Below are 16377 nucleotides of genomic sequence, written 5' to 3'. Positions count from 1 at the left end.
ATTGAATTTTAATGAAATCATATTTTTATATATGTATATACATCATATTCTATATATTTATCAAATAGTTTAATAAAGGACAAATCATTTTTATGTCGTTTAATGTGTATTTCTTAGGTTAATAATAGGAAATGTAATGTTTTTGTTGCCGGTTTCTTTACCGGCACTAATGCGATTTTAAATCAATGCAATGCAGTTTACACCTTAGTAAGCAACTAGAGATAGGCTTTAACGAAAAGGCACTGCAGTAAAAAATGTTCTTTCGATTTGCACACAATTAGAACTTTATCAAAGAAATAATCTTAAATAAAATGTCTTCTGACGAGGAAAGTGATGTAAGTACCCCTTAACAGCATTTTCGCGTGATCATTTATCGCCAAGCTTAAAGCAAATTAAAAATGTATAAAATACTATTAAGGTTGTTTTAAGCACGCAACGATATTTAATCATTTGTTTACGCTTGCTTCGCTTGACTAAAAACCTCAGTGATGTTTATTGTTCTGTGACATGATCGCGCTCAATAAAGTCCTCATAAAATAATATTCAAACAGAATATTTAACCATAAATCAAATAGCATTAAGCGTTAAAAGACCAAACAGTCCTTGATTTGCTGCGGTAAAGAGAGCTTGCGTATTTTTGCAAAAAAATAAAAGCAAAAACAAAAATGCTGAAAGCTTTGATTAAGCGTGCTTTGAAAAAAGATGATGAAACAGTGCTTATAACAAAGGCACTACAGCGTTTAGAAGTAGGCATTCTTATTGCTTTCGCTAACGAAATATATGTGGGATAAGATAAATTATTCTGTTTACGTTATTTAGCAGAAGGAAACAACGTCGAAGTCCCGAGGGAATCTTGTGGAAGATGAAGCGCTGGATTGGCTGAAACCTCGAGCACTGATTAAGCCTGATGATCAAGAAGACGTTCCCGAAGCGGTAAGTAACATCTCATTTTTTTTTTATTTAATTAATAATGCTCCGCGGTTTCGTTTTCATTTCTTAATAGCATTAAACACGTCAGTTTCATACACCTTTTGAGCAATTTTTTTCCTCAATAAGTGACAAACTTAGAATTCTTCACCTTTATTATATTAATATATATTTCATGATTTCTTTACTTTATATTATTTAACTCTCTAGATATCTCTTCTTCTTTAACTTGTACATAATCTATGGATACTAAATTTTTTTACCAACCCGCATTGGAGCAGCGTGGTGGAATAAGCTCCAAACCTTCTCCTCAAAAAGGGAGAGGAGGCCTTAGCCCAGCAGTGGGACATTAACAGGCTGTTACTGTACTAAATTTTATTGATGTCTTCAGTCACATTTTTAGTAACACTTGAAACGTGTAAGAAAACTGTGGATTCTTACAAGTTTAAAGAAATAATATATTTTTTTAGGATCTTGAAGAAGAAGTAGGTCGTGTCTTAACAACAATTAATCCTCAATGGATTGCTGATGAAGTGGCGTATCACTATGGACAGGGGAAATTTTTAAGAAGAGCTAGACCCACATATGGAAAAGCCTATCCTTTGTATATCTATCAAGGCACAGCTATACGGAAAGACTCAGAAGAAGCGAAAGCCCAAATCGCAGCTGGCTATGGTGACTCAATGTTATTGTATATTTCACGACATAACATATCCTTATTAACACTTAAAACATAAATGTTAATTTGATCTCACCTTAAAATTAATATTATGTACAATAATTAAAATACTGTTATTATAATAATTGTAGAAGACAGAAACTAAAATAGATTTCATTAACATTGAGTTTATTGTTTTTATATTCAATTAAATTATTTTTACTCAACATATCTTACTTATTTCTACTTTCGATCAATGTAATATTAAAACAGGTATGGTTGGTTTTGACGACGCTGGTCCAAAGCGAGCAAAGGTTAAGAAATCTAAAGCAGAAGAAGAAGAGGAGGAAGAACCGGAGCCAGATACGCAACCAGCTGAAGAAGCTAAGCCGGAAGGTACTTTAGACTTTACAATCAATAATAGGAAACGTTTTAAGAACACAAACATTATTTATTCTACAATAGAATAAATAATGTTTGTGTTCTATATTAATGTTCATTTCATTCAAAAGAGGACGCAGCAGATGAAGAAAAACCAAAAGAACAAGTCGATGAACCAGAAATAGTGAAACCTGAAGTTGTTGATGAAGAAGTCGAGGCGGTAGCTGATGAAACTGCTCCTGAAGAAAGTAAGTATGAAATATACTTAGACTAATTTATAACATAATTTAACGTTAATGTCAGTAGAGACTTGTGCTATTTACCCAAAAATAAAATTAATTTATTTTTTTTTTGGTTTCGATACAGCTGCCGAATTCAAAAAATGCCGTAATTTTACATATTAGTGCAGTCACTGCATTAATTTTAATAAGACTTGTCATTATTTAAATTAACAAATTTTAATAAAATTCTGATTAACATATTAATAGAAGAGGAAGGCGAGGCCCATGTTGAGGAAAAAATTGAAATCAAACCACGAGTGAAGAAACTTGCGAATCAATTCAATTTTTGCGAGAGAGCTGCGCTAACATACACCTTCCCTAGAAGAGTTAGTGCTATGAATCAATAATATTTATAATTTTCTATAAATACCGTCACTAATAGTTATATTCATACCCATAGTCTGTGGAGACACAAACAATTCCGCCACCACGAGCTAATTATGGAGCAACTGGTCTTCAATGTATTATATTTGATTACTATCAAGAGGATTACGCTAAAAAGCAACGAGAAAAGGAAGAGGAGAAACCAAAAAGGGTAAACTTTTTCGACAATGTTTTCTTGTAAGAGATAATTGTAAATAGGGTTTTATTATATAATGGACATTTAAAATGTATTGTCTTTGTTAGTTGCGTAAAAAAGCAGCTAAGCATGCGAAGTCGGCGCAACAAATTCACGATGAGCAACTCGCGCAACGCATTCGTGAAGCCTGGACGATCCTTGAACGATTGGTCAACCAAAACATTTATGATGACATTGGTAAATATGAACTAATAATACATATATACGTTTTATATAGTTATATTATATGTTACTGATTATCTGTATCTAAGAATAACACTACATATTCTTCATCTGAAAGAAAATTTTCGTCATTTATTTTTTCATCGTCCAACTTACTGAACGAAAACTCGTACTCGGAGTTCTAACAAGATTTTATAGATAAAGCCAAATAATTGACGACCATCACAATCGCATTGAGTAAAAAAACTGAAACCCTATTTGAACATTATACATGATTGGTTATGTTTGTCACATTTAGTTTGCTGGCTTTGGTGTTCTGTCGCTACTACTATTTGTCATATAACTCTGTAATTTCATTCTAGCTCAAGACTACCGCTATTGGGATGATCCATCTGACGAATTTCGTGAAGGTATGGGATCCCTGTTACCATTGTGGAAGTTTCAATTTGAACCGATGCGTAATCATGCTGTTTGCGACGTGCAGTGGAATCCGCACTATCAAGACTTGTTCGCAGTAGCTTATGGATCATGTAAGCGATATATATTCATTAGTCATATTCGAAATGACACTTATTTTTTATCTACATCTATATACATAAAAAAGTACTTAACAATTAGCCTTGAAGATTATATTGTATATTGTATAGCCGCAGACAATAGCTTAAAATGTATATAATATATATGTATATAATACTATGATAAGACTTATATTATGTATTACACTTTATCTGAAAGATCAAATCGAAATCAACATATAGATATCCTATAAAATAATTGCTTCCCAATGAATAGTTAAAGTATATTTTCACATAAGAATGTACTTATATAATGTTTATATGTATGGGGCGATAAAAAAATGTTATTCTATCAACTTCGATATAATATGATAATACCATGCAAATAAAGACAGGTGGTTTTTAAAAATTTATGAATATAATAAAGCTGAAAGCGTCACAACGCCTGTAGGATGCAAGCCTAATCTTCGCACAGTATTGGCCACGGCGGCCAATCTTAAGAAAGATTATAGCCAACTGCGCAGGACATATATTATAGTGCATAATCGTGTGCGCAAACAAACACAGGTGCACTCTCTATTCCCTAACTCTCATAATCCGATGGGACGGAAATCTGGCACGACCAGAAAGAGTTCAGGCGCAGGGCTAACGGCTTTACGTGATTTCCGAGGTATGGAAGTGTACACACTTCCAACTTTCAGTCTCCGATCTGCTATTAACATAGAAGCTGCTATTAAATACAGCAAAGTTAACAAGTCTGTAGACATTTAATCATAACATATTATAAAACAAAGTCGCCGAGTATGTCTGTCTGAAAAATTACCAAACGGAAACGGAATAGAGTTATATGTATTGCGATATAAACGTTTTATATAGACCATTATTTTACGAAAAAAGAACGGGTTATTTTATATAAATATATATGAAATTCTCACTCAAATTTTTCCACAGTGGATTTTACACAACAACAAAAAGAGGGATGTCTCTGTCTCTACAGTATAAAAAATCCAGCATTTCCAGAATATTCCGTTGTAACAGATTCCCCAATTATATGTCTCGACGTTTATAAGGAAACTCCTTATCTTGTTTGTGTCGGTAAGTAATGTAACAAAATAAAAAATCATAAATGTTTTATTTACTTGCAAAAGTTAATACGGTTGTGTAATAGGACGCTACGATGGCAACGTATGCGTTTACAACGCCCAACTGACATTGGAATCTAGTTATCAATATAAATCGGACTCCGTGAGAGATAAACACAGCAACATTGTTTGGGAGGTAAATACCATTAATGTCACTAGCTAAATATGATTATCAGCTTGCATATGTAACATTTATTATAAATTCATATATTTATGACAATATTTATTTATTATTATTGATAAATTGATAAATTATTATAAATAATTATTAAATCTATATATAGTTATAAATACAAAAAATTCTAAATCAAAAGTAAATCACAGATGTAATAATATTTATTTTAGAATACTTATAAATTATTTGAATCGTATCAGATCCGTTGGGGAGGTCGCCTGATCGACGGTGAAGCGTCGTTCTTTTCAATTTCTGGCGATGGACGAGTGGTTCAGTGGGCCGTAATGCCGGGAGAGTTGCAAGCCACTACCATCATCACACTGCATTCGAGTGTTCCTCCCATTCCTGGACCTGATGGAACTCTACTAACTGTCAATAGTATGCATTAATCTCAAATGTAATGGTCGATGAAGCTGACGACGCAATAGACGATCAATGACCTTTCAGTATTTAATCAAATTAGTAAATTTAATTTCAAGGTTCAGAAACAAAATTTAGGTCGTCGATCCATATTGTACTTTACATTCAATATCTAATATTCGTATTATTTAATCAAGTTTTATTTTAAAAACCTAGGTTGTGGCAGTTGTATCTGTTTCCACCCAGAGAAACCGGATATTTTCATGGTCGGAACAGAAGACGGAATGATCCACACGTGTTCACTGAAGTATAATCGCAATTACGTTCGTTCAGTGCAAGGTCATCACATGCCCGTGTACAGAATCCACTATAACTACTTCAACAATAGCATCTACGCGTCCTGCTCTGGTGATTGGCGGGTCAAGATATGGGAAGACGGGCGAGAGTATGTTTATTAACCTTATAATCTGTAATCAGTTAAGACGTCAATGTCGTAACGTTCCAAGGGGTTGGACAAATTTTCAATATTATAAATATTTTAAACCACAAATTTTACAAAATGCAACATTGAAACTCTGCCGCCAAACAGCAATAGATACTTTAAATTGCCGTGTTCTGGTTTTAATAGTGAGTGAATCAGGGTAGTTATAGCTTTAAACGATTAAATATCTTAAATGCGATAATTAGCAACGCATGAACGGTGTAAGAAATGTTTAATACTATTTCTATTGCTGACTTGCAAAACTAAATTTATGAAAAACATTGGTCATCATCATCTACAGTGTATGTATATATTTAGAAAATTCAAATCCTTGGGAGATCAAATAATAGAGTCTGCAAAATTACTATTACATAATATATTATATTGTGCAGTGAACCGCTGTTTATGTTCGAGCTTGGCTCTCCTGTGGGCGATGTGAAATGGGCGCCCTACTCCAGCACCGTATTTGCAGCATGTACTGCCGATGGCAAGGTTGGAAGGCTTTTTTTATACGTTTAATATTTTGTGGTAGAACCGTCGATGTTTATACTTATTTAAGGAAAATTTATCGAAAACAACACATTGTTCGACGAATCGTAATTCGATAAATTGTTTTATGCTATAACTGCTTATTCTTGCTTTCATTACAAACGATGAAAATAAGTATTTAAGTATCTGACCTCCATGACTTAATTAGTTTCGTTGTCATAATAATAATATCAAAAAAATAACTTACGTAGGTACATCTAGTCATTTAAAAAATCTCATACGATCTTTACTTAATAAAATATTAATATTTTAATCTAAAACGTTATAATTTGTTGTAGTTACATACGTAAAACATGGACAGTCACATGCCATAATGCCAATTTGAATTCGATTCTGAACCCTCACCGCTGTCGAAGCACGATCAGTCGATACAGTAATCCCTATTGAATTCCATACGCTTGTTACCGCTCAACTGACCATCTATTCCCGCTTTGATTGCTATTACCAATGATAGTCTAATCCTCTTATACAAACGTGTACGAATTGTTCGTTCGTTAATAGGAACAATATGCTTCGAGTTGAATTTCAGATTGTTATACATTCTATGTAAGTTTATTTGTAAAATATTTGAGTAAAGTAAAGTGATATATATATATATATATATATATATATATATATATTTGATACTATTTTTATTTCACTACATTGTTATTTCACTACAAAACGTTATAAATTGTCATTAATTAAAAAAAAAGTCAACAAAATCGAAGCGATCGACCGGATTTAAAGTTGTGTGACCTTGTGTCTCGACATTTATAGTCGTTAATACTAATAGAAATAACTAAACATTAAAAATAAATATTGAATTGAATATTTTACATATTTATTTTAAGTATTTATTTAAGTCTTCAATATAAATAATTCTAATGTAATTAAAGATGTTTTTAAATTAAATTACACAATGACAGGATATGATTAAAAGTATTTTTTTCAGGTTTACGTTTACGACTTAAATGTTAATAAGTATCGTCCCATTTGCATGCAAGCTATCGTTTCAAAGAAAACAAAGAAACTTACAAGGATAGACTTTAATCGTCAACTGCCTGTCGTTGTTTGTGGTGACACTAAGTAAGTTATTATATTATTATTAGCAAAGTGTGGTTATCTAACTTATAAAAGAAGCGTTTATGGAACGGTTATTCCTCACGGAATAATAAAAAGCAGAAAGCCGTTTAATCAAGTTACGATTATATAGAATTAGGTTTCCTTAGTCATAATTTAATCAAATTTAATACGGAATTCTCGGTATATCTTATTTATTCCACTTAATTTCGTATATAAAATAAATATATATTATAACAATTATATTCTTTTGCTTCTTAAATAAGAAAGTCGAGAATGTCATTTCTAACGAAAAATGTTATATTATAAAATATAAACAATATATTATACTTCTAAAAGGTGCAAATTTCTTCGGCATAGAGACCACAATTCTTGACTACTACTTATATACTTATTCTTCCTTCAGAAAATTAGGTACTTTTCATAAGATGATAGAATTTTCATTTTTTAATATCTTAAAAAAAGTTTTGTGAAAAACCTGTTTTTTTTTTTTTGCTAACCGTACTTTTTTTTTCAATTTATGATTGTCAATCGAAATATTTTTAAAATTCATGGACAGTCTTCTAAGATCATTTTTCTGTATCTACTACTATCAACAGTTAAGTCAAACTGGCTGCCATGTCTTAATTTTTTACCCCTAACTAAGGTTAGGGGTAAAAAATGATAATATAAGTATTATCATTATAATTTGTCCTGGTTTTGATAGGATGTGTGAGAAATAATATTCATACCATCTTCCACATTTTATATTATTACTAATTACGTAAAAATGTATGACAATATTTTTGAATATTAACATTGATTATTAATCCAAACTGTGTTAAATTATTTTTTTCATTATACAAGTATTTCATAAACAGTAAGTTTTTGTGGTGTACATCTAAAATATATGAAGAAATCCCCAAAATAATATCTATCATTATTTCGATTTCATTCTCATCGCCTCCATAGCTCAGGGGTTAGAGCACTGGTCTTGTAAACCAGGGGTCGAGAGTTCAAATCTCTCTGGAGGCATCGATAATTATTTGCTGTAATTATTTTTTTATTTTTTAGAGGCACCTGCCATGTAGTTAAATTATCGCCAAACTTACGAGTTATGTGTAAGCCACCTAAAAAAGCGCAAGGAATAGACCAGCGAACTTTACAGGTAACGATTTTTTTCTATTTATTCTACTTCGTTTAAAAATATATTAAAACCTTTTTTGTAATGAAAATAACATAACTAAAATGTTTTTTTTATATAATATTTTTTTTGTAGATTATGAAACTGGACAAACTACTTAGTTTAGTACGAGACCCGCCATTCCAGACTGGCGTTGTTGACGAGAAATTCGACGACGATTAATGTAATTTTATTTTAACCTTAATAAATAATTTATAAATAAAACAATAATTTATTTCGATTTGTGCTTTATTTAATTTACTAGTAAAGCTTTAAAATAAATAGCATTTGTATATCTAGCCTATTAATATTGTTTTTAATATAGAATGACTACGATTTCTCTTTTAGAATTAATATAAAACAATCTGGTAAAAGCAAAAACGATATGATTGTGAAAAAAAAATTTTCTACATATGTATGAAATTATCGTTTTATCCTTGTAAATATTAATTCTAAAAATTGAATAAACTCTAAAAACAAAACAAATCCATTTAAAATGGTACTTACATAACATTAAGAAGTTAACATTATTTGACTAGAGTTCGAGATCTTCAAAAATACATTTTACCTTGAATAAAATTATTGCATAAGCTTTATTTGACAATTTCCCTAATAAATTACACTAAAATTTAAATCACATAATTAATTTATATCATGTCATTATTTTCTGAACATTATGAAAATATAAACATAAATGTTCAATTAAATTTTAGATTAATATACTTACAAGTAATCATTGAGATCTAATACAGATCTTTAATACTATGAAATAATGTGTGTCGTGTTTAAAGATACAGCCTTTTTCGTAAAATAAATCACACAGAAAATAAATGCAAAAAATAATAATTTGGTTTTGGTTCATGTTATTTTATATATATGTTGATATATTTTTTAACTTAATTTTTTTTAAAACTGAGGTTAAAAGTAGAAAATAAAAGCAAACACTATTATTAGTATTATTTTTGGCTCAATTGGTTTACAAATATAAATATATGGCAAAGCCAATAGTTGCTCAATTTTCACTCATATTCGTTAATTATTTAGTTAAATTACAATAGCTTCCATTGTTATATACAACACAGTTAAGCTATATTGTCCCAGATAAAATTTTTGTACTTCAGATATACCATATAACCTGTGTTTAAAATATTTTAAAAAAGCTTAAATATAGATTAAAATATTATAAAACTTATGCTGTCAATTTGAGTCAAATTCAAGATTCAATCAAATATTTAAACTGAGAATAAATTTTAATTCTATCAATAGTTTAATTATCTAAGGATAAAGAAGTTTAGGTCCAATCCGAACGCATTTCTCAACAGCATTAGGGCCAAGTTTCAGGTCCAAAAAGACGCGGGCGTCGTTAGGTGCTGGTGAATGACGACCGACAAACTGTATCTGCAGAAATATAAAAAAAGTATAAGATTTTTCTCATATTTTGCGATTAATTATTATAAGATCACTTCAGTAACAGCCTGTTAATGTCCCACTGCTGGGCTAAGGCCTCCTCTCCCTTTTGAGGAGAAGGTTTGGAGCTTATTCCACCACGCTGCTCCAATGCGGGTTGGTAGAATACACATGTGGCAGAATTTCAATGAAATTAGACACATGCAGGTTTCCTCACGATGTTTTCCTTCACCGTTAAGCACGAGATGAATTATAAACACAAATTAAGCACATGAAAATTCAGTGGTGCTTGCCCGGGTTTGAACCCACGATCATCGGTTAAGATTCACGCGTTCTTACCACTAGGCCATCTCGGCTTGAGCCGATCAGATATCCGATAAGATCACTTCGTGTGCTTTATTACTGAAGTGCTAGTCCTGGAATGCTTTCACCGATGTATACATATATATATTTTTAGTTAACTATCCCTATCTTGATAGTTTTACCTAAACTACTTAAGTTTGTTTGAATAATGGATGTATTGATGTATGTACTAGATTTATAACAAGGATTATATATACAATGTAGAACTGTACAAGCTTGAAAACTACAATATAATATTCATTCCCGATTTCAACGGAGTCCTAAGCCGAGGTCCGGCCTCACAGGAGGCACCCTTAGGACGCCCGTCTCTCTTGAGCCCTGTTTGGCTCCCAACATCCGGCTGAATTCAACTCGCCCATCCCGCCCGGTGACGCTGTAGAGGCCAATAAGGCCAACAGTATTACACATTTCGAAAATAATAATAATAATAATATTCATTCTAAGAATTAGTATCGATAGACTAGATTATTTTATTTACCTAAAGGTTCTCATTTAAAATGATATTGTTACTTTTTTATTAAATTATTTTTCTTACTTGAGCGAGTGGATGCAAATGTCGCTCAGGAAATTCACGTTGATGAGCTAAAACCCAATCAGCAGGCCACATGGTACCATTTCTCGAGGTAAAAGGCAGAATAAGAACGTAAACTCGATTAGTTGCAGAATAAGCGACCCTGTAGTAATGACCTTTCGTTGCTCTTTCCCATACAAAGCCATCATTATCTGCACCACCTCGTTGCAACCAGGAAACTCGGGTGAGATCTGCTGCATGGATGCCAATCTCGGCATATTCAACCCATGGAAGTAAATCACCACTGGAAAGCAAAAATATAAGTAAAGTTATAATATAAAACACATTAAAACATTTTTCTGGCAATCAGTGTACATAAAATATTTATTTAAAACGTTAGCTAATCTCGTGAATACAATGAATTGAAACAAGCAATAACACAAACCATACCAATATTATAAATGACTTTGTTTGTTTATTAGTTTGTTATGCTTCACATATTAACTTAACAAATCATCATGAAATTTTGCTTACACATTCTCAGGAGTACAGAGGACATAGGGTACCTTCACCTCCCCCGCCACAAACAAGCGGACGAGGCCCGGGCGAAAACTACTTTTAAATAACACTGCTTGCATACATCATATTCTTAAGCAGCATTTCTATTTTAGGAATTAGAACTAAACAAGATGCAGTAATATATATAAGATTTATTTTTAAATAGTAATACTGAAACTATACTACAGTATGAATAACAATAACTTACTGCATAACAGCCCCTAACAAAGATGTTGTCTCTAACCAGCATCTGGCCCCAGCTTGCAATAGGGCTCGAAGTACATGAATTACTGTTCGCCGTATATTACGCAAACAGCATGGTGGTGTGTTGCGCCCTGCTAACACATACGATGGGGTTCTTTGTACAGGTGGGAAACAGCGCTGAAAAAGATAACATATGAGTTTGATAAGACAAATTTTAATGCACAAACTCAATTGACTGAATTAGTCTATGTGACAATCTTTAACGCTAAAGTGACTGTAGTATATGTATAGGAATCTTTGGTAATGTAGATCCATTTTATAGCTATTGTATAGTTCGTAACTATTGACTTTAAAAACATATATAGGCCATAGAAATGTTTTCCATGTTTTAGTTATTTTTGTTCCTGCCACAGTGTGGTTTTACATATTAAGTATGAACATGAGGTGATTTATAATTTCTTAATCGAAGAATGTTTCAAAATGTAGTTTAGTCTAATTCAAAATATCCTGTTTTCATACTTTTAGGTGTCTTACAATATTAAAATTTATTCACGTGTATGAACATAAGTGTATAACTAAGACTAAGTGGATAATCACTTTCATAGCTAAGAAACAATACTACAATTGTCTTACAGTACATCTATATTACTGTAGTACCTACAGCAATATATGCAAATATTTAAATTATTATTTTATTAATGTAGACCGTGCCAATCAACTTTGTGTCTTCCAATTACTACATGATATTGGTGTGATCATCTCTGCTCTACTAATAGCCATTAAGAAAAGAATTAATTTTTAAATTTTCATAAATATATGCCAACCGTCATGTACTCTCATATTATTCTGTAAATCACAAAATTTATGACATAACTAAACTTTGTCAAAAGTTGCTTAGGTCTTGTTATTGCTACAATTCCTAGTCCAAAAATAATATTTTATTATTATTAAGTAGACAAAATGAATGTATAATTTTATATACCTGATTTTCCCTCTTACAACCAAACCATTGAACTCTGCCGTCTTCTTTCATAACAGCCTTCACTCCAAGCTCCTTGTATAATGCTAATCGATAATCTCTCTGCCTCTTGGAAGCTTTTTGTTTAGAAGCTGTTGTTTTCAAAACACTCCGTCCTGTAGCAAATTTACTGTCCAATATTTGTACCTAGAAATATTAATTATAAGTATATATTTCTAATATAATATCTAGTATGTAAAATTGTAACTCAGTAAACTAATGTACCTTAATATTTCGTATGGCAGTTTGAAGATACAAGGCTTCTGGAAAAGGTAATGCAAATGGCTTAGGTAGATTTTGTAGCATTGAAGTCTTGATCATTAAAGCATGTGGTCCTTGAATAGCATCACAAAGTCTTTTGGATGAATCTTTACTGTAATGTAGAGTCCAATCTATATATGCCCATTTTAGTTGTTGGCAAACTAATCGTGTGTTCCCTACACCAACAGCTATTGCCTGAGTAGGATATGTGGTAGCAGTAACAGCCATCAATTGAAACACACGCCGGGATACTCGCGAGGCATCAGGGACAAATAATACATAGTCCGTAGAAACGTAAGACAGTGGGTCGAGGTCACTTGGAGTTGTGTCCAGCTTAAACTCAAGTGTTATAATCTTGACGTTACGCAGAGTTATATTTGTAGCAGAAAACTGAAAAGGTGGATACTGTCTTCTCTCACACAACACCAATACCTGTATGTTTGGATATGCTGAGACAAATGATTGTACACTTTCCGCGATATCATTTTCAAAGTCTTCAAATTGGCGGAATATGACAGTAACGAGCTTAGACAAGTGTCGTGTTGAATGAGAATGGGCTAAGCTGGGCGATGTTACAGGAGCTATGGGATAGATTTTATATTGAGGAATCAAATAGCCGCATACGATGATCGCAATTATTGCAAAAATAATATATACTCTAAACGTCAATCGGCCGCGTAACAAACGATGCAACATTTTATATTTTTGAATGTAATCATTTCATTCATACTAAGGTTGAATTGAAATGTTAACTTTTAGTAATTATGTATATTTTTCAGTGCACGAATAAAAGATCACAGCATAAATGTAAGTGACTATCTTATGTAAATTATGAAAATGTTTTAGTTTTTTAAGTGATATAAATTATATTTATAACAAAAAATATATGTAATATATAACATAATTTATTTATTATTATTTTGTTGTATAAAATTCACACTGTACGGTATAGGTACTTCAGACTTCAGTCAGTGGGTTCTTTTTATTTGTGAGTTATGACAGGAGTCAGGACCAGGAGTTTGACAGATGAAACTACAAACACATTACACAGAGTACATAATCACAACGCTTAAACTATACATTTTATCAAAATCAAATTACATTGCCCTGTGGGCAAGTGATGGTGAGTGGGGTACTTATATGATCCATTCACTCATAATTTTTTTTTATTACTTTCTTTATACTGTGATGCTTAGCCCGGAACTTAAAATTGATTTTATAATTATGCTTACTTTATTTAATGAACAAATTCAAATAAGAAGCTCAGTGGAGGGAAAAAACAGTTTATTCAGCAACAACTAAGTCATCAATAAATAGTCTATGGACTAAAAATGATAGACTATGTTATCTGTCTGCACTCATGAGTGATTTCTAAATGACACTTTTTTATTTTACGAATTTACATCAATCATCAATTTCCGTGTGTTCTAGTTTCTGAAATTCTGTTTACTTATTCAGCAATTTTTCACATATTTTTTAGGCACAATGGATGAAAACAGTGATTTCGAACCTTTAGAACCCTCATTACGGAACGTAATAGAACAGAAATCTCTGCGATGGATTTTTGTTGGAGGAAAAGGCGGCGTAGGCAAAACTACATGCAGGTAATTAACTAAATTCTTGTGGTAAACTGATAATAAATATTCTGCTGTCACTTTACTGTGATATTATTATGTGATAACAAATATTAAAAATTTCAGCTGCAGCCTTGCTATTCAACTCTCTAAAGTACGAGAATCGGTACTTATAATATCGACAGATCCTGCTCATAATATTTCAGATGCGTTCGATCAGAAATTTTCTAAAGTAAGTTGTTATGAAAAAAAGAATGCATACATACGAGAAAAAGAATGTGTGTTTTTTTTTAATTCTATCGTGACTGATTGGTGCTTCTGTATTTCTTATTAGACTCTGATTATTTCTAAATATGAAAGTGTAACTTACAGGTACCTACAAAAGTCAAAGGGTTTGACAATTTATTTGCAATGGAAATTGATCCCAATGTGGGATTAACAGAATTGCCAGAAGAATATTTTGAAGGGGAGACAGAAGCTATGAGGCTTGGTAAAGGTGTTATGCAGGAAATAGTTGGTGCATTCCCTGGCATTGATGAGGCTATGAGCTATGCTGAAGTATGTACAAATAATTATTTTTTATTAATAGCCCGAGTGAAGCAGTTTGTATATTTTCTTATTTTCATATAATCTATTTCAGGTTATGAAGCTAGTAAAAGGAATGAATTTTAGTGCAGTAGTTTTTGACACAGCTCCCACTGGACACACTCTCCGTTTGTTATCATTCCCTCAGGTTGTTGAGAAGGGTCTTGGTAAATTAATGCGCCTTAAATCAAAGGTATGTAAAGAAGCCTTTTATTAACTGTGTTATTACAAATAAATGATATAATGTATTGAGCCTTAAATTTGCAGGTGGCGCCATTTATTAATCAAGTAGCAACACTCTTTGGACTGGCAGAATTTAACTCGGATATGTTCAGCAACAAAATGGATGAGATGTTATCTGTTATAACACAAGTAAACACACAGTTCAAAGATCCCAACCAGACAACATTTGTATGTGTTTGCATTGCTGAATTTCTTTCCCTATATGAAACTGAAAGACTTGTACAAGAACTAACAAGGTGTGGAATAGACACACATAACATAATTGTTAATCAATTGTTGTTGCACACATCAGCCCCATGCGAACTCTGTGCAGCAAGACACAAAGTTCAGGAGAAATATTTAGAGCAAATAGCAGATTTGTATGAAGACTTTCACGTAACTAAGTTGCCGCTGTTGGACAGAGAAGTACGGGGAGCTGCTGCTGTTAATGCATTTTCAGAGTATTTACTCAAACCATATGTTCCACCGACACCTACAACAACATGATTACTATATCATATATTGGGTGGGGGAATATTAGCATCCACAGATTTATACATTTTACTAAGTAGAATGATAAAATTGATCTAGAACAAAATTGTTTTATTATACAGTTAGTAAACGATTCTATGACAATTTAGTTAACCTCTGATTAAAATGTATGTCTTAAGTGGATGTCATATAAAATATATTCACACTGTAATTTTTATTTATTTTATAAAATTGGTTTGAGAATATTGTAAATAAAACTGCAGCAATTTAATTTAATATTAATATTGGGAAAACTTATATTTTGTTTGTATAAAAGCACTAATTTAGAATTTTTTAGAAAAAATTCTGTTTGAATATGCTTCTACACTATTAGCCTAAAGTATTATATAGTTTTGACGAATATGCAATATTTGTCTTATTTACCATACAAAATTTGAATAAACTTTTCCCAACAAAATTAAATGTCTTTGATTACCTTGTGTACATGTATTATAAACTGAACAAATTAATATAAGACATTCGTTTTGTAGTGGAAACTATAATAGATCTGTTTTATCATTAACCAAAGCCAACAACTATTTCAAGTTTCAAGAATTTTAAGCTATGATTAAAACCAAACTAAATTTTTCACAATGTGAATGTGGAGGTTTCACCTATTGCCAAGCACTTTACGGATTGTGCTGTGCATTCAGGCTTAATTCGAAGAGTGAGTGGGGCAGTGTAATTAGCATAAACAATATAATATTT

General features: G+C 31.8%; 3 protein-coding genes and 1 non-coding gene across 4 annotated transcripts; 3 read left to right on the top strand and 1 right to left on the bottom strand.

Annotated features, from left to right (window-relative positions):
• Positions 1 to 311: 311 nt before the first annotated feature.
• On the top strand, positions 312 to 8676 carry LOC126774722 (dynein intermediate chain 2, ciliary). Its single transcript, XM_050496259.1, has 17 exons — positions 312 to 335; positions 823 to 933; positions 1398 to 1602; positions 1859 to 1981; positions 2098 to 2214; positions 2455 to 2573; positions 2648 to 2782; positions 2875 to 3004; positions 3352 to 3519; positions 4456 to 4599; positions 4673 to 4782; positions 5022 to 5199; positions 5398 to 5626; positions 6055 to 6154; positions 7146 to 7279; positions 8327 to 8420; positions 8532 to 8676. Exons 1-17 carry the CDS (start codon positions 312 to 314, stop codon positions 8616 to 8618), a joined length of 2208 nt encoding a protein of 735 aa, XP_050352216.1. The 3' UTR covers positions 8619 to 8676.
• On the top strand, positions 8215 to 8287 carry Trnat-ugu (transfer RNA threonine (anticodon UGU)). Its single transcript has one exon. It is a non-coding gene; the product is annotated as a tRNA-Thr (tRNA).
• Positions 8677 to 9225: 549 nt separating the features above from the next.
• On the bottom strand, positions 9226 to 13715 carry LOC126775096 (ribitol 5-phosphate transferase FKRP). Its single transcript, XM_050496857.1, has 5 exons — positions 12722 to 13715; positions 12461 to 12643; positions 11483 to 11655; positions 10741 to 11020; positions 9226 to 9833 (listed from the first exon to the last, which is right to left on the bottom strand). Exons 1-5 carry the CDS (start codon positions 13451 to 13453, stop codon positions 9711 to 9713), a joined length of 1491 nt encoding a protein of 496 aa, XP_050352814.1. The 5' UTR covers positions 13454 to 13715; the 3' UTR covers positions 9226 to 9710.
• Positions 13716 to 14112: 397 nt separating this feature from the next.
• On the top strand, positions 14113 to 16055 carry LOC126775118 (ATPase ASNA1 homolog). The gene is made up of 5 exons (XM_050496895.1): positions 14113 to 14361; positions 14458 to 14563; positions 14704 to 14889; positions 14972 to 15109; positions 15184 to 16055. The coding sequence occupies exons 1-5, from the start codon at positions 14243 to 14245 to the stop codon at positions 15643 to 15645; spliced, it is 1011 nt and encodes a 336-aa protein (XP_050352852.1). The 5' UTR covers positions 14113 to 14242; the 3' UTR covers positions 15646 to 16055.
• Positions 16056 to 16377: the final 322 nt, after the last annotated feature.

This window comes from Nymphalis io, chromosome 17 (genome assembly GCF_905147045.1).
Source record: "Nymphalis io chromosome 17, ilAglIoxx1.1, whole genome shotgun sequence".
Taxonomy (NCBI): Eukaryota; Metazoa; Arthropoda; class Insecta; order Lepidoptera; family Nymphalidae; genus Nymphalis; species Nymphalis io.
This window is presented reverse-complemented; position numbering and strand designations above follow the sequence as displayed.